A 20,090-nucleotide genomic window follows, 5' to 3' on the forward strand; every position below is an offset into this window, starting at 1 on the left:
CATCTTCACCCAGCTCAAAACCAACAGCCTTCTCAATACCCAGCAAACCAAGAAGCTTCACCAGCTCAACATCTTGCAACTGCTTCTATCCAACCTGCTTCAAGAACTCACTAGTTATGGTAATTATCCCACAACTAATGTGATCCTGAGCTAACACCACACAGAGGTTCAGATCTCTAAACTCCTCCACCAGCTCCAGCTCTTTCACCATCATACTAGACATGTGGATGGATTTTCTACTCAGCGCATCGACTACAACATTGGATTTACCAGGATGATACATCAACTAGAAATCATAATCCTTCAGAAACTCCATCCACCGCCTCTGCCTCATGTTCAGCTCCTTCTGATCAAACAAGTACTTCAAACTCTTGTGATCACTGAAGATGCTGAACCGAGCACCATACAGATAATGTCTCCATATCTTCAAGGCAAAAACAACAGCTGCCAACTCCAAGTCATGAGTGGGATAATTCCTCTCATGGTTCTTCAGTTGCCTTGAAGCATATGCCACCACTTTCCTGTTTTGCATCAACACGCACCCCAGACCCTAGTGAAAAGCATCGCAGTACACATCAAAAGGTTCACCAGAGTCGGGCAACACCAGCACAGGAGAAGTAGTCAACCTCCTCTTCAGTTCCTCAAAACTCCGCTCACAAGCATCAGTCTAAATGAACAGTTGCTCCTTTCTTGTCAACTGGGTTAGAGGCGCTACTATCTTGGAGAATCCCTCAATGAACCTTCGATAGTAACTCACTAAACCCACAAAACTTTGAGTATCAGTGACAGTTCTTGGACGCTCCCATTGCAACACCGACTCCACCTTAGCCGGATTAACAGCAATCCCCTCAGTTGAGATCACATGTCCCAAGAACTTCACCTCATCCAACCAGAACTCGCATTTTGAAAGCTTAGCGTACAGCTGCATCACCTTCAAAATCTCTAGTACCAACCTCAAATGCTCACCATGCTCCTCCGGGGTCCTTGAATAAATAAGGATTTCGTCAATGAACACCACCACAAATTTATCCAAGAAGGGCCGGAAGATCCTATTCATGTAATCCATGAACACTGTCAGGGCGTTGGTCACACCAAACGACATCACAACATACTCGTAGTGACCATACCTAGTCCTAAAAGCAGTCTTCGGTATGTCACCCTCCTTCAACCTGATCTGGTGATAACTTGACCTCAAGTCAATCTTGGAGAAAACCGATGCTCCCCTCAATTGATCCATTAAGTCATCTATCCGGGGAAGTGGATATTTGTTCTTAGTGGTCAACTTGTTCAACTGCCGGTAATCCACACAAAGTCGACTACCTCCATCTTTCTTCTTCACCAACAACACGGGAGCACCCCACGGCGATACACTCGGCCGCACCAACTGCTTCTCCAACAAGTCCTCCAACTAACCTTCCAGCTCAACCAGCTCAGCAAAGGCCATCCTATAGGGAGCCACTGACACTGGCCTCGCACCTGGAACCAAGTCAATGCTAAACTCCATCTCCCTAACAGGAGGTAACCCAGGCACCTCACAGGGAACACCTTAGCAAAATCCCTCACCACATCAATCTCCGCAATGACCCTCTCGGTCTCCACACCTATGGCAGCAAGCAGAAGACAACACTCTGCTCCACCCCTCAACAATGACTCAGCTTGGCCAGCTGAAATCAACAGTTCATCCTCCACCTGAGGAAAGATCAACCGCCTATTGGCACAATCTATAAGGATGCGATTGGCAGACAACCAATCCATCCCTAAGATTATGTCAATATCCACTAAAGGTAAACAAATCAAATTCACCTTATACCTCTTCTCATTCACAACTATCGGACAACCAGCACACAGCTCAAAAGTAACTACCGAAGCAGAAGCGGGCGTCGACACAAGCAGTCTCAACCCCAAATCACACACCGGCACACCCAGCATAGCAACACAAGCATAAGATATAAAAGAATGAGAAGCACCAGAGTCGAAAAGAATCATCATATCCTTACCAGCAGCTCTACCTTTTCCCTTCACAAGATTTGAGGAAGTAGAAGCTTTAGCCCCAGTCAAAGCGAATACTCTACCAGTTGTAGTAGGTCTGTCACCCCTCTGAACATCGCCTCTCTGGGCACCACCCCTCTGAGCATCTCTCTCCGGTCTGTTTCTGGCAGGACAGATGGTCGACTCATGACCCATCTGATGGCACTTGAAACACCGGCTCTCCGTGTGTGAACAATCCTTGACAAAATGGGGTCCAACACACCTGTAACATCTAAGAGTGGCACCTCCACCCTGCCTCCCTCCTCTAGCAGCCTCAGAAGGTTTCCTAATGACAGGACCTCCTTGTTGTGGTTGAGGCCTATCATATTGCTTCCTCTGATTTCCACCTCTCTTGGACCCAGTTGGTCCCTCAAAAGTCCTAGTCACATGGTTGCCACCTTCCAACCGCTCAACAAATCTTTGCCTTCTCAACTAAGGCCGGAAACTCAGTGATGGTCATAGGCACCACCACCCTTTTCAACTCCTATTTCAAACCCTCAGCAAACTTTATGCATTTCCAAGCCTCAGAAATAGCTTGCAAATAGAAACGAGCCAAGTGCTCGAATCTCATCGCATACTCCGATACAGTCATCCCACCCTGCTGCAATCGCATGAACTCAACCTCCTTGGCGTGCCTCAAGCTCTCTGGGAAGTACTTCTCCAAGAACACTCTCCTGAAGCACTCCCAGTCAACAACCACTCCTCTAACAGTAAGCATATGGTGAGTACCCCTCCACCAATGCTCAGCCTCCCCAACCAGCATGTAGACAGCATATGCCAGCCTCCTCTCTTGAGAACATTCCAACACAGTGAAGTTCTTCTCCAGCTCACAGATCTAGTGGTCAGCTACCTCTGGGTCTGCATCTCCCTTGAACTGTGGAGGATGGCATTTTCGAAACTCAGCAAAATCCATGCTCTCTTGTGACCCCATGGGCCTTGTTGCACGAGCTGCAGCTCTATCAGCCTCCATCCTAGCAAAATAAGCATTTTGCTACTGCATAGCCATAGCCATCATCTCTATGGCACGAGCTATCTGCTCATTGGTTCTAGTCATTGTCTACAAAAGTAACAGCATCTTTAGTATACAATAACTAAACCAAATAACAATCAACAGCACAGTAAAACAACGCAGCAAAGCAACACAATACAGAGCTCAGCACAACAAAAGCCTAAAGGAACCACCCCCACAGAGTGTCCACTAGACTCGAACTACTCTGATACCACTAAAGTGTAACGACCCGATTGGGCACTACACGCAGCACAGCACACCACATAGAATAGAACAAGTATATACATATAACGTTTAGAATATATATATATATATATATATATATATATATATATATATACAAGGTCCAAATCTGGCTAAGGTGTCAGAGTGTACAAAATACACCCAGTATAGCTATACTAAGTAGCTAAATACAACAAAATGATCAAACGCCATTTGTCAGCTGCAAACCCTCCTCAGCACACCAACCTAACCCTACTCTGCTCCCATACATAGTATGATCATCACAGTCCAAACCACATGGAAACAACAAAGGGTAAGCTAGTGAAAAGAATCAACATACATATATTTACATATATGAATGGTAAACAGCTACATCTATTAGCACATCAACCAGCTTAACAACATCAGCTTATAATATATCACAACATACATCTCACATCATTCAGCAAATAATAGCAGTAAACAGCAATAGTCACACAATGCGTCGTCACGCATATCAGTTAGTATTGGTCGCTTGTAATCGGTATAGCTCGACCTGGCCCCTATACCGTGGTCGCTTTGTACACGTGTGCCTCGATCTTGCCCACACATGGGACCACTAAGAACTTAGAGGAGAACAGCTAGTTACCACTCCAAGGGTCAGCTTTCCAGGGAGGGTTTCCAACAAATTGGGCTCTAAGAGCACCACAGCCGCTGCATCCACACAATGGGATGAGGAAAATTTCGAAAACATCTCCTCTAGTCTTAGTGATCAACAGCTCAGCCTTACGGCCTACAACAGCTCTTATCAGCATGGAGCACAACACTGCATAGCAGCAATAACAGCATACAACTCAACTCAACAACCTACAGCATAGCAATATACATCAACTACAGCTCAACATCATAATTCAGCATTATCAACTAGTTAGCACAACAATATTTAACATCTACAACTCAGCTCAACATATCTATTAGCAAATTTCTACACATATCAGCTTAACATCAAATATCATCTCTATGCCCGGTGCGCTCATGGTTGCACCCGGCGTGGCACAACCAGAGAGCATCAAGGCTAAGCGCGCCCAGCGCAATTCCCATTATGCCTGGCGTGCTAGGAGGCAGAGACCTCAGAAGGTCTCACACGCCCGGCGTGTGAACCTGCGCTCGGCACAGAGTAAGCAGAGACTTTCCCAAAGTCTCACGTCTGGCGCAATATCAATTGCGCCCGGCGCCACCTCTAGCAGAGACCTCCAGGGAGTCTCCACGCCCGGCGAGACGTAGTCACACTCGGCGTTACACTAGAAATCCCAAAAACGTGTCACACACTAATATCGCGCCTAGCGCAATCCCACCACGCCCGGCGTGGGCCATCCAGATGCTCACACTCTCAAGCTCGCCTGGCGCATACATCTTTGCGCCTGGCGGGCTTGCCCAAATGGAGCCCTCTGGTGGTCACGCGCTCGGCGCGAAGAACTACGTCCTGCGTGATACTCAGCAGCAACTCACCAAGTTCAAAAATTTCTTCAAAAACTTGCATAAACAACTAGAAAACCAACATGCAAACCAGCCAAAATACCACATTTTCACCAAACAGCTCAAAAACACCACCTTTTTACACATGCAATCACAAACAATGAAATCCCCAAATTTTCACTCAACCCCAAAAACCCCGAAAATGAATATTCATCACCACAGCTCATCAATCAACGAATAATCAGCCACACCATGAGTTTACGAACTCGTTTCCAACCCAAACAGCCATAGACCTAGCTTCCTTTATCTCGGTACGAAGATCCGAGCTCCAGGAAGAGAAGAACGAAAGAGAAGCTTGAACGAACGGAGAATAACAAACTTGAGCAACTAAAGAGGAGAACAAGAGCTCCGAATCACCTACTCAACAGCACCACCTTAAGATAGCAAGGGTTTGAGGAAAAGAAACAAGATAGTGAGTGAGAGTTGGGAAAAGAGAGAGTTTGAGTGAGTGAGAGTAAAGGAATGAAATAGTGAAGAGAAGAGAGTGAAGGAATGAAATAGTGAAGAGAAGAGAGTGGGTGAGAGTGAGGGGAGAAAAGAAGACACACACACACACATATATCATAATAATTAAAATATTATTCTGAAAAAAATTATAATAAAATTGAATAGTAAAAAAATTTATAAAATATCAAAAATAAAATATTTATATTTATTTATTTATTTTAAATATAGTAACTAAAAATTTAAAAATATATATATATTATTTTAAAAATAAGATAATGATAAAAAAATTTATAATATTGACAAAGTGAAGAGTGCATGGACAGATAACTAAAAGTTTGGACCATCAATTTGATCATCAGAATTTCCATATAAACCTTCAGTTGTATCATTCAACTGTTATTAAAGCTTCATTTAGTTAATTAACCATTCTTACTTAATTTGGATAAAGTAGTACTTATAATTTGACAGAAAAAGGAAGAAATATATATTAGATGTGAAGTGGTCGAGAGTGGTATGATGAGAAAGGTGTAACCATGTCTCATAGAATCATTATTCGATTTTTGATCTGATGTGGGATAGAAAAGGTCGGGATATATCATTGACTGGGATACATGATGATGAGAAATGCCAACAAACATCCATCGACCAAAAAAATGACAAAAATGACAGCCCCAACTTGCATTGGCCATTATTAAAATAATTAAAAAAAAAAATATATATATATATATATATATATATATATATATATATATATATATATATATTATTTTCAATTTTAATTAGCACTTCTCTCTTGTCAATGTCACAATACTAATTAACATGTTGTCTCAAGAAAGAGAAATACTCAAATCCCAAAGGAAAATGAATGTTTTGTCAAGTGTCCTCTACTTTCCGTCTGTCTCTGCCTTGAAATTTGGATTCTTTTGAATTGAAAAGGTTACACGATATCATTATGAATAATGCGTCATTTATGGCTTTTTCGCCCAAATAAATAAATAAAAATAAAAATATACTAAATAAATTTTAAAAAAATTAATTACCGGAATAGATAATGTTAATATGTTGTTGGGAATAAGATGTATGTCCAAGATCCAATCTATCTTATATGCATTAATAAGATTGTACTTTATTTTCATGTTTATTGATTATGAAAAATAATTAATATGATAAAGTCCTTGATTAAAATTAAAGACTTCCTTTTTTATAATAGAGATTATAATAATGAGAAAAACAAGTCTTTTTTAATTTTAATCTAAATTGTTCTTGATCGTAGGACTATTGAGGATAGGACATCATTAATCCACATAGATGTGTAATAGTCTTTATTGGATAGAGATTAATAGATCTCATTTATTAAATTACTCATATAAATAGTGCATATAGGGATATGACTATTGAACAGACTCTATAAAGGAGAATTCCTAATGGTTATGTATTACTTTAAAATTTTGTCAATAGGAAATTCTTAAGAAAAAATATATAATTTTCTTAGACTTGAGATTATCATAATAATTAACAAGATATTTATTATACTTTGATTTTGGACACCTAATACCTAAAGGTGTTAGTTGAATGATTATTAGGTGTAATTAAATTCTTGTAGAATTAAATGATTAATCAAGAAGGGATCCATCGACTCTTGGTAATGAGTTTGAGCTTTATAATGAAAATACGAACCTTGGCCAAGGCAATTGAAATAATAAAGAAAAAGGAGTTTTTCTTGTATTTTTCATTATATGTTAACTGATTAGAATTTGACAATTAAACCATATTCTAAAGTTAATTTAGAGCTGTAAAATGATGGAAGAAAATTTTATGTTAATCTTCTAAAGGTTCTTGAAAATATTATTTCATACTATCCGGACGTTAAGGAGTGTTGCTAGGCGCCAACCTTGATTAGGCGCCAACCTTGATTAGTAAAATATTATTTATTTATTTTTTGACTAGCATCAAAATATAACTAATATTTGTTTCTATTAAGATAGAAAAGCACGTCAGTTTTTCAATTTCAAATTGAAAGATTCAATTTGAATTTTGACCTAGTCAAAAGTGGCTTTGATAAGAAAAGATAAAAACTAATTTCTTTTGGATATTTGATAATTCCTATTTCTTAGAAGATAGGATATAGAAATTGTTGCTAAGTGAATAGATATGTTTACATATTTATAAATATATAGCTCCACTGTGGAGAAAAATACACAGAGAAACTATAAGAAAATTAGTTCTTTTCTCTCTTATATCCTGTGCTGAAAAATTGCTCAGTCAAGAGGTTGACAAGCAAAGATTAGTCTCAGTGTGGATACACGTGGGACCTTCATAATTTTGAAGGAAATGTTTTAAATTTCAGACTTCAAACGGGTAAACTTTATTTGCTTTCATAAATATCTTATTAATTATCATTGTGGTTTTAGCATAAAGTAGATCTTTTTATTTCCACTACACATATTTAGAACATGATTGAACTTTAATTGGTACCAGAGCTTGTTTTTATGCTATATATTACACTGTTAGTAGTTAATAGATTTCTGAAACCTTATATGTGATATTGTTGTTTTTACGATTTGCATATACAACAATTTCATTTTTCTGTGTTTGCGAATAGTGTCTATTTATGATTGAATACTGCAAGTGAATGTCACACAATTCGCATAATGCCTGAATTGAATTCACGAATTGAATAATAATAAAATGTTGGCTAAAACCCTATTTTGGTCCCTTATAATTTTTTTTTTGTTTCAATTTAGTTCTTCATTAATTTTTGGTCTCAAATTGGTCCCAAATTAATTAATTGGTTTCAATTTATTCCCAAATTAATTAATTAGTTTCAATGTGGGACTTCCGTCCAAATTATTTAAACGGAGTTAACTTTTGGCCACGTAGATGCCACGTAGATGCATACGTGGCATCCACGTGGATGAGAAAATTCTTTTTAAGACACCTAGACCCGGAACGGCCCGTTCTGAAACCGGAACGGGCCGTTCTGGTTGCAAAATTAAAACACCACCAGTGAAGCAGAACGATCCGTTCTGAAATCAGAACGGGCCGTTCTGCTTTCAAAACGTCCCGTTTTGAAATCAGAACGGGCCGTTCTGGTTTCAGAACGGCCCGTTCCAGAACTGTGAATAAAATATTCTTTACTTAATTGTGTTTTTGATATTATAATTATGTAATTTTGATCTCTAAGGTTTTAATTGAGTAATTTCAGTCCTTAAAAAATTATAATTGTGTAATTTTAGTCTCACAATTTTTAATTGAACAATTTTAATCTCTCAAATATAATAATTGTGGAATTTTAGTCTTTCTCATTATAAATTTAATAATTTTAAATTTTTAATATATATATATATATAATGTTTTAAAACTATATAATTGTTTATTTATTTAAATTAACGTATTTTTTTTAATGTATCAAATGATATATATTTACTATTACTAAATAAATAAAATTTATATATTATTAGTATTTTAATATTACTGATAAATTAATATCAATAATATTTTTACCCTTTTTATAAATAAACTAATAATTTGATAAATATAACTTAATATATATTAATATACTTTTACAAAAATATAAATATATAAGATCAGATATATATTTCTAATTAATATACTTATATTTTTGTAAAAGTATATTAATATATAACAAGTTATATTTATCAAATTATTAGTTTATCTATAAATATATTAATAATATTATTGATATAATATCGAAAATTATAATATACGTTAATTTGAATAGATAAATAATTATTTAATTTTAAAACATTATATATATATATATATATTAAAATTATTAATTTTTAATGGGAGAAACAAAAATCATATTATTATGATATTTGAGGGACTAAAATTGTTCAATTAAAAATTGAAGGACCAAAATCGCGCAATTGCAATTCTTTAAGGACTAAAATTATGCAATTAAAATCTTGGAGATCACAAAACTGCACAATTGTAATACTTGAGGGATAAAAAATGCAATTAAACCAATATTCTTAATTAATTTTATTAAAAAATATAATAATTAATAAGATAAAAAGAATATCACTTTATAATTTTTTGCAACTTATTTAACATTAAAGGAATAAAATGATAAAAATTAATAAGATAAACATAATAAAATAAAATATATAATTAATAATATATATTTTATAAAATTATTAATATTTTATATATAAAAAAATAAAATAAAACCGGAACGGCGCGTTCTGAAACTGGAACGGGCCGTTCTGGTGCATTTTGGGTGTGTTAATTTTGCACTTGGAACGGGCCGTTCCGGATGCAAAATTAACACATCAAAAGTGCATCCAGAACGGCCCGTTCCGGTTTCAGAACGGACCGTTCTGGGTCCAGGTGTTTTCAAAAATATTCTCATCCACGTGGATGCCACGTATGCATCTACGTGGCGTCCACGTGGCCAAAAGTTAACACCGTTAAAGCAATTTGGACGGAAAGTCCTGCATTGAAACCAATTAATTAATTTAGGACTAAATTGAAACCAATTAATTAGTTTGGGACCAAATTGAGACCAAAAATTAATGAGGGACTAAATTGAAACAAAAAAAAATTATAAGGGACCAAATAGAGTTTTAGCCTAAAATGTTTGTTATATTATGTTCCCTGTTTACGAATTTAAAAATTAAAAATTTGCTTTCCATGGATTAGGCATTAATTTAATGACATAGCGTATGATTGATATATCATGTTTTCCGTTTCCGAGTTAAAAAATTACTTTCCACGGATTAGGAATTTATTAACAAACAGTTTGTTATGTTAACATATTTTAAATTCATGGGTTTCCAATTCAATGACATATTCAGAATCGTAAAATATTAATTGGTTAATATTTTATTATGAGAAATTTGATAGTTCAAATTAATTATTTAGAATAGTTTCGGTTCTTTATTTTTTTTAAACCTTTTATATAGTATATTAGGTGTATATTAATTATTAAGTACGACCTGACAACTGGGGGACTTGTAATTAATTATTGCATAAGATGCGAATTTAGAATTAATTTATATTGAGTTCCTAGACAACCTAGGAGAGTATAAAATTAATCTAAGGATACTAATAGGAGCGACCTGACAACCAGGGGACTTGTGATTAATTATTGCATAAGATGCGAATTTGAAATTAATTTATACTAAGTGCCTAGACAACCTAGGAGAGTATAAAATTAATCTAAGGATACTAATAAGAGCGACTTGACAACCAGGGGACTATTTAGTATATTATAAAATAAAATAAAAATTATATGACTTAAAAGATGTATGGAAAAATGTCTTGACAACCAAGTATTTATTCATAAATTTAAGATATTTATTTTTCTTGAGAAGAAATAATAATTTCTTAAAATTGCTTTTATAGTCAATGGGAGAATTTTTATTTTATTTGAAATTTTTGAATATGATTCGACATATTTATTGTTTATATTTTTAGATATCTTGAAATGTCTACTATATCACTTCGTTCTATACTTGCTGATGGAAAGTTGGTTGGATCCAACTTTGATGAACAGGCAACCAATGCTTATAAAAAGTACTTGGAAGACTACATGAGCACCAAATGCCTCCTTTTGGCATCTATGAGTTCTGAACTTCAGAGGCAACATGAGGACATGGACCAAGTTGACATTATTAATCATCTTAAGAAGATGTATGGTGGACAAAGTAGAACTGCTAGATTCCAGTTGTCTAAAACTTTGTTTAGGTCCACATTGACTGCTAATGCTGAAGTAGGACCCCATGTTCTAAAGATGATTAGTCTTATAGAACAGCTTGAGAAGTCGGGGTGCAAACTTGGAAAAGAGTTATCCCAAGACTTGATCTTACAGTCACTCCCTGGGACGTTCTCACAATTCATTGTTAACTTTAACATGAACAAAATGGATTGTGATTTGCATGAGATGCTGAACTTATTAATTGATTATGAGAATCAAATTGCTTCTGAAAAATCCAAAGGAACTGTGATGGTAGTTGGTAAATCCAACAGCAAAAAGGGTAAAGGTAAGACTAAGCCCAAAAAGAAACCTTTTGCAGCTAAGGGTGGTGTGACCAAACCCAATCGTAAGAAAGTTACGGTTGACAAAAGTGATGTTGAATGCTTCTATTGCAAACAAAAGGGACACTGGAAGAGGAATTGCAAGAAGTATCTTGATTCTCTGAAGGAAAACAAACAAGGTATGACATTGATGAAAAATGTTTTCATGATCTCTTTAACTGTTACTGATTCTTCAATGTGGGTATTAGATATTGGTAGTAGCTTTAACATATGCAATACGTTGCAGGGGCTACAGATAACTAGAAGGTTGAAGAAAGGAGAAGTCAATCTTCAAGTTGGGAATGAAGCAAATGCTGCTGCTTTAGCTTTAGGATCAGTTTCGTTAATAATGCCTACTGGCAAAGTGCTAGTGTTAGACAATTGTTATTATATTCCAAAAAAAATTTCGAATATTATTTCAATTTCTATGTTGGAAAAACGTGGTTTTCGTACTATTTTTAATAATAACATTTGCTCAATTTATCATTGCGGTAATTTATATGTGAATGGTTATCTCCAACATGGTATTTATGTTTTGCCTGATGTAAACCTTAATCTCGTTATGCATGTTTCTAATGTTAAAAGAAAAAGGGATGATCAAGTAAACAAAACATATCTTTAGCATTGTAGGCTTGGTCACATTGGAGAGAAAAGAATTAACAAGTTGCATAAGGAAGGGTACCTTGATCAGTATGATTATGAATCATATACAACTTCTGAGTCTTGTCTCAAAGGAAAAATGACCAAATCTCCATTTACTGGAAAAGGAGAAAGAGCTTCTGAATTATTAGGACTGATTCATACAGATGTTTTTGGGCCTATGAAAATTCAAGCCAAAGGTGGATATTATTATTTTATCACCTTCACTGATGATATGTCTAGATACGATTTTGTGTATCTCATGAAACATAAATCCGAATCATTTGAAATGTTCAAAAGATTTCGTAGTGAAGTTGAAAAACAAACTGGTAAGAATGTTAAGGTGTTAAGATCTGATAGAGGAGGAGAATATCTTAGTAATGATTTTCTTGATCATCTAAAAGAGAATGGGATTCTCTCACAGTGGACACCTCCAGGAACACCACAACACAATGGTGTATCTAAAAGAAGAAATCGGACCTTATTAGATATGGTAAGATCGATGATGGGGTTCACTGATCTTCCAATTAACTTATGGGGATACGCATTAGAATCATCGGCATATTTTTTGAATAAATTTCCCACAAAATCACTCTCAACAACACCATATGAGATATGGAAAGGGCGTAAACCAAACCTTAAGCATATTAAAGTTTGGGGTTGTCACGCCTATGTTAAGAATTGCAAATAGATAAACTTGAAGCAAGATCACAAAAGTGTCGTTTCATTGGGTATCCTAAAGAAACAATGGGATATTATTTTTTTCTACCCTTCTGACCATAAAGTGTTTGTGGCAAGAGGAGCAACCTTTTTGGAAAGGGAATTTCTTGCAGAAGGCTGTCATGGTAAAGAAATAGATCTTGATGAGATTCAAAAAGCCAGTGAAACAACTAATGCTCAAGAACATGAGATGGAAAATGAGCAACCTTTCTTTGATGTTTTGAAATTAACGCAAATGTTTCCTTCTTCAACAAATTTGGTTGAAGAACCAACTATAGTTCAAGAACAAGTTAATGAACCAACTTTAGAACAAGATCAACAACATCTTAATGAAGTACAAAGGGATTGTACAATTCAAGTGCCTCTTAGAAGGTCTAGTCGTGAACATCATGCACCAAATAGATTGAATTTATTAGTCCATGATGACATGACATGTGAGGTTGATCATAGTGATGATGACCCTAATAGTTATGAAGAGGCTATAAGAAGCTTGGACCATGAGAAGTGGCGTGAAGCCATGGAATCCGAGATGGAATCAATGAAGATCAACAAAGTATGGACTTTAGTTGAAGCTTCAAAAGATATAAAACCAATAGGTTGTAAATGGGTTTACAAGAAAAAGATTGGAGCAGATGGAAAGGTTGAGACCTACAAGGCTCGCCTTGTTGCCAAAGGATATCGTCAAAAGGAAGGAATAGATTATGATGAAACTTTTTTCTCCTGTGGCGTTGCTCAAATCAATTCGGATTCTACTTGCTATAGCGGCATACTATGATTATGAAATATGGAAAATGGATGTAAAAACAGTTTTTCTTAATGGTGAGCTAAAAGAAGATGTGTACATGACACAACCTGGAGGATTCATACCCTCTTCCAATCACCATAAGGTTTGTAAGCTAGAAAGGTCCATTTATGGATTAAAACAAGCTTCTAGAAGTTGGAACATTCAATTTAACAAAACAATTAAAAATTTTGATTTTGTTAGATGTGAAGAGGAACCTTGTGTTTACAAAAGGGTTAGTGGGAGCACAATTATCTTTTTGATGCTATATGTGGATGACATATTGCTTATTGGAAATGACATACCATCTTTGCAAAGTACAAAGATTTGGCTGTCTGAACAATTCTCTATGAAGGATTTAGGAAAGGCAGCATATATTCTAGGAATAAAGATTCATAGAGATAGATCTAAAAGAATGCTTGGACTCTCCCAATCTATGTATATAGATACCATTTTAAGGAGGTATAATATGGAGAATTCCAAAAAGGGATATTTGCCAATAGGAACAGGAGTTACTCTCAGTAGGGAAGATTGTCCTAAAACCCTTGAAGAGAAAACACGCATGAATAGGGTGCCATATGCTAGTGCAGTGGGAGCTATCATGTACACAATGACTTGTACACGTCCTGACGCCGCTTTTGCACTAGGAGTAGTTAGTCGATATCAAGCAAACCCTGGTGAGGAACATTGGAAAGTGGTTAAGACCATTCTTAAGTACTTAAGAAGAACTCAAGATTAATTCCTCATTTATGGTGGCACTGGACTAATGTTGAAAGGCTATACCGATGCAAGCTTTGCATCGGATAAAGATGACAGTAAATCTATTTCAGGTTATGTTTTCACCTTATATGGTGGTGCAGTGAGTTGGAAAAGTCCCAAGCAAGCTACGGTTGCAGATTCAACAACTGAAGCAGAGTATATAGCTGCAAGTGATGCTGCTAAAGAAGCGATTTAGATGAAGAAATTTATAACTGAGCTTGGTGTGGTTCCTTCAATAGAAGAACCTGTTCCGCTATTGTGTGATAATAATGGAGCTATTGCTCAAGCAAAAGAGTCGAGATCACATCAAAAATCTAAACACATCTTGAGAAGATATCACTTGATTAGAGAAATCATTGAACGTGGTGACGTTAAGATTTTAAAGGTAGATGGAAAGGAGAATGCAGCAGATCCATTCACCAAGGCACTTGGCATCAAGGAGTTTGATAAACACAAGTGGGAGGTTGGAATGAAGTACATGACAGATTGGCTCTAGGGCAAGTGGGAGATTGTTGGGAATAAGATGTATGCCCAAGATCCAATCTATCTTATATGCATTAATAAGATTGTACTTTATTTTCATGTTTATTGATTATGAGAAATAATTAATATGATAAAGTCCTTGATTAAAATTAAAGACTTCTTTTTTTTATAATAGAGATTATAATAATGAGAAAAACAAGTCTTTTTTGATTTTAATCTAAATTGTTCTTGATCGTAGGACTATTGAGGATATGACATCATTAATCCACATAGATCAATATATGTGTAATAGTCTTTATTGGATAGAGATTAATAGATCTTATTTATTAAATTACTCATATAAATAGTGCATATAGGGATATGACTATTGAACAGATTCTATAAAGGAGAATTTATAATGGTTATGTATTACCTTAAAATTTTGTCAATAGGAAATTCTTAAGAAGAAATATATAATTTCCTTAGACTTGAGATTATCATAATAATTAACAAGATATTTATTATACTTTGATTTTGGACACCTAATACCTAAAGGTGTTAGTTGAATGATTATTGAGTGTAATTAAATTCTTGTAGAATTAAATGATTAATCAAGAAGGGATCCATCGACTCTTGGTAATGAGTTTGAGCTTTATAATGAAAATAAAGACCTTGGTCAAGGCAATTGAAATAATAAAGAAAAAGGAGTTTTTCTTGTATTTTTCATTATATGTTAACTGATTAGAATTTGACAATTAAACCATATTCTAAAGTTAATTTAGAGCTGTAAAATGATGGAAGGAAATTTTATGTTAATCTTCTAAAGGTTCTTGAAAATATTATTTCATACTATCCGGACGTTAAGGAGTGTTGCTAGACGCCAACCTTGATTAGTAAATTAATGTAGTTAATTTGCTACCAGTTTAGTTTTGAACCTACAGGGTCACACACTAACGAGTGTTCTAATCTTTGCTCAAGAAAATTTATTATTTGATAATTAAATTAAAGAATTTGATTTTATCAAGTAGTTATTTTTCTTATAAATAAAATATTATTTATTTATTTTTTGACTAGCATCAAAATATAAATAGTATTTGTTTCTATTAAGATAGAAAAGCACGTCAGTTTTTCAATTTGAAATTGAAAGATTCAATTTGAATTTTGACCTAGTCAAAAGTGGTTTTGATAAGAAAAGATAAAAACTAATTTCTTTTGGATATTTGATAATTCCTATTTTTTAGAAGATAGGATATAGAAGTTGTTGTTAAGTGAATAGATATGTTTACATATTTATAAATATACAGCTCCACTGTGGAGAAAAATACACAGAGAAACTATAAGAAAATTAGTTCTTTTCTTTCTTATATCCTGTGCTAAAAAATTGCTCAGTCAAGAGATTGACAAGCAAAGATTAGTCTCATGTAGATACACGTGGGACCTTCATAGTTTTTAAGGAAATTTTTTAAATTTCAGACTTCAACCGGGTAAATTTTATTTGCTTTCATAAATATCTTATTCATTATCATGTGTGATTTTAACATAAAGTAGATCTTTTTATTTCCGCTACACATGTTTAGAACATGATTGAACTTTCACATGTGTCATAGAAAACACATGGAGCTAAGACGAGTTTCAAATGGCACCTTATCCCAGACGTATTTATTGGATAATGTGGCATACACACATAAAGTGCGGGGAAGAGGCGAGTTGCAAATGGCGCCCCCTAGGCGCCTTCTACGCAACGCCCCAAGAAAGACGTGACAAAATTGGCATACGGGAAGGCGTATTATATAATGACCAACATCAACATAGGATACACGACAGGGTGACACATTTCGTGAATCATGAGTGCATGCATGTACTTAAAATAGGTCACATAATAAAACCGATAATTGATGACTACTGCCACTATATAATTGTACACGAGATGTCCTCTAGTTATTGACTTATATAGTACAGTAGCTAAATATTAAAGAGTAGTGAACATTTCTCGTGACGAAAACTTCACGTGCCATATATCGGGAAGAAATTAGATGGAAAATATTGAGAGAAAAAAACTCAAATTTTATATTAATTGATTAAAAATAAGACTAACAAAAAAAAGTATATAAGTAAAGAGACTTTACAAGTCAATTAAATAAAGTTAAATTAAGACAAAACTCAAATTCTAAAATAATATCAAAATTATCATAAATTTATTAAAAGGATTATCTATAATTTAATTATATACATATTAAGTTTAACGGTATTGGACATAAGATATATATTAAAAAAATTTAAATCTTAAACAAAATTGTCTCCAACAAAAATACATGTTTTTAAGTAATATATATATAAATTAATGTCACATCACATTTTTGTTGTAAGTGATTTAATTTTAATAATTAAAAAATTACGAATATTAAAAAAAATAGTTATAATTATAAATGAGATTAAGTCATTTTTAAGTTTAACAATTTAATCATAAAAGCAAGATTTATGGCAGAATATTTAGATTACTCATTCCCGATGAAATTGAAAAAAAAAAGATCTATTTTAGAATTAATGAATACTTCATATTATTGCCCATTAAGTGATTGACACTAAGATAAATTAATTTTATGTCATAGCTGGGGACTATGTCCAGTGCAATAAATAACAATGTTTACACCAAATTTAAACCAAACTGTTTTTTAAACACCCCCAACTACTACCACTCGAATATACTATGGACAAAATTCCCCATTTTATGCTCTTGCAAAAAAAAATCTCAACTAAATACATAAGTAGTAAACATGTCACATTAATTTTGTTATTATTTGCTATTTGAATTGACTACGGTTTTATAATGGTTGGTTCATTCAATAGTTTTTATTGAACAATTATTGATGGGTCTTTAATGAGAGAAAAAACGGATCAGAAACATTAGGCGGAGAAAAAAGAATCCATATAAACCAAAAAAATGCAGTACGCTCAATTTTTGCCTTTTCCTTGTGGCATGTTTATTTGGATGAAATGTTTCTCTTGAGAAAATCTGTATACAATAGTAAAACACAAGTTCTGAATTGATGGTTGTTTAAACGCAACAGGTTATTGTGCATTTTTTCTTTTAAGGTTGTAGAAGGCACTTGGGGGGAGGTGTCATTTGCAAAATGTCTCATCCCCTACACTTTATGTTTGCATACCACATCATCCAATAAATACGTCTAGAAGTAGGGCATCATGAAACTCGCCCTAGTCTCCTGCATTTTCTATGCCATGTGTCTGTCTAGGTGTCCAAAATCAACTATTCCAGTAATTAATTTTTTTTAAAAATTTATTTCTTGTATTTTTAATTTTATTTATTTATTTGGGCGAAAAAGCCGTCGATTATAGGGGCATGATGTCTTAGTTCAACAGTGTTATATAATACAGATACAATATTCTCTCTTGACACTACAGACTCGAGATTATTTATTGAATAATCTCCACGTTCGACGCTAAACGAGAATTAATGGTAAAAATACAAGTGAGTAGTACTGTCGCATCGCTGGCTTTTAAATTAAATATAGAAAATAATCTTGACGGAGATCAAAGCGTTTGCTTTGTATGTGTTTGGGGCTTAGGCCTTAAGAGATGTGGCAAAAGTTGTCGCCTAGATATGGCTTAATTATTATTATCAAACATGGAATCAAGTGATTAAATAATTAAGTTCGTCATTCATAATATTTTAATAAAATTTATATATAAAAAATATGAAAGTGAGGAACCTGGGCAAGAGGTGGTTGTTGATAACTAAAATAATGAGGAGGAGGGTAATTGAGACGATCAGGCAGAGTGGTGGTTGAGATCAGCTGGAATATAAGGCCTTGCCCTTGGAGTTGTGTCACGCTCCTCCATTCCCTTGCTCTTAGTCACACAACAAGTGCTTTTGCTCTATCCTATCCCCTCACACCCTCTTCCTTTCTTGCTTCCCACTCCTATGTCTGAACTACGTGTATATTTATATAGACGATATGTAATCAAGGACGTGTCTTATTTAACATGATTAAACACTTGTCTTTACTCGTATGTGTTAAATACTAAATTTAATTTCTATATATGTAAATGAGAGGAGTGTTTAAACAAAAAAACTCACATTTGATTTAACATCTTTGATGATACTGTCGATGAAGTCATTCACGACGCCTATAATACTCTCGAATACAAGTTTTACATCCTAGGTACATATGAAAATTAAAAGGAGTACGAGGATAGAATAATATAAAAATCAAAAAAATTAAAATTATTAATTAAAATAAATAAGGAGTGAGAGAAAGTAAGGGAATACATATGGAATATGAAAAGAAGAGAAAATGAGATGTATGAAAAAGAATTAGAAAGTGTTAAATTAAAATGTTAGAAATGTAAAATTAAAAATATTTTAAGAATTTATTTTTAAGAAAAAAAAGGAAAAGAGATGTCCTTTTAAAAAAACAAAAATATATATATCATGAACCTAAATTTAACATAACGATCAACAGAATTCGCTAAAATGAATTCAGTTTGATAAATCAATTCTCTTTAATCCATAAATTTAGGGGAAAAATTTTCTTTTAAATTTAATTTTTTTAGTTCTATAATTTTTAAAAATATTATTTTAGTCTTTATACTCAAATTTTGTTAAAGAATTTATTAAATATTGTCTCAAAAAATCTATAACTCCCCACTTTTTTTGTAAATAAATTAATAAATATTTTAATTAATTAATTAGGAATAATTTGAAAAATGAGAAATGTTAGGTATTTCTTTTTTTAATAATTGAATTATTATCTTTAAAATATAGAGAGGATAATAACTAAATTGAGTTTTTCTGACGGATTACACATGTGAGTGAGGGTCAGGGTTTTTGTTTAAATATATTGGTAATTAAGTTTGTCTCACTTCAAAAGTTGGTTATGCATCTTGTGATCTGAAAAAGGAGGAGAACTGAAGATGGTTGAAGGAGGACTCCATGATCTAACTTAAGATTTTAGTGTGCATCAAGGTAAGGGAGATTATGGGATGTAGATTAACTGTTGAGTAGTGAGATTAACCTCCAATTTCTAGGTTGTGTGTATGTGTATGAGTATGAGAGAGATTCAACCTAAATCTTGTATGGAGAAGTTATCTCTTACATGTCTTGAGTGTTTTGAAAAGTTATTCTCATTGGACAATTATTGTAATTTTTTTTTTTTTTTGGAATTTTCATGACTTCTTTTTGGTGAAGTGAAACCATGTACATATGTAATCATATATCTGGTATCACCAAAAAAAGTTTCAGAATTTTTTGAGCACATTTACTATTTTTGATGAGTGTATTTATTTGTTATTCTAAATATACCTTGGTACTATTTTTATTTAATTAAAATGTTTAAATATAATATTAGTGAAAATTGGTGCAAATAAAAACTTTTACATATCATTGATAATGTCTCTAAATTTTCTTTTTATGAATTTACAAATTCTAAAAGTATTTAATTTGGATTC

General features: G+C 33.8%; 2 protein-coding genes across 2 annotated transcripts; one reads left to right on the forward strand and one right to left on the reverse strand.

Moving 5' to 3' along the window:
• Positions 1-550: 550 nt before the first annotated feature.
• LOC145957830 (uncharacterized) lies at positions 551-2,998 on the reverse strand. The gene is made up of 6 exons (XM_083074234.1): positions 2,879-2,998; positions 2,535-2,815; positions 1,804-2,452; positions 1,414-1,689; positions 758-823; positions 551-667 (listed from the first exon to the last, which is right to left on the reverse strand). The coding sequence occupies exons 1-6, from the start codon at positions 2,996-2,998 to the stop codon at positions 551-553; spliced, it is 1,509 nt and encodes a 502-aa protein (XP_082930360.1).
• A 4,286-nt stretch (positions 2,999-7,284) lies between these two features.
• LOC114917063 (retrovirus-related Pol polyprotein from transposon TNT 1-94) lies at positions 7,285-12,120 on the forward strand. Its single transcript, XM_083074133.1, has 3 exons — positions 7,285-7,579; positions 10,743-11,403; positions 11,511-12,120. Exons 2-3 carry the CDS (start codon positions 10,779-10,781, stop codon positions 11,525-11,527), a joined length of 642 nt encoding a protein of 213 aa, XP_082930259.1. The 5' UTR covers positions 7,285-7,579; positions 10,743-10,778; the 3' UTR covers positions 11,528-12,120.
• Positions 12,121-20,090: the final 7,970 nt, after the last annotated feature.

Source organism: Cajanus cajan, chromosome 5 (genome assembly GCF_000230855.2).
Source record: "Cajanus cajan strain Asha chromosome 5, NIPB_CcT2T_4, whole genome shotgun sequence".
Lineage (NCBI taxonomy): Eukaryota > Viridiplantae > Streptophyta > Magnoliopsida > Fabales > Fabaceae > Cajanus > Cajanus cajan.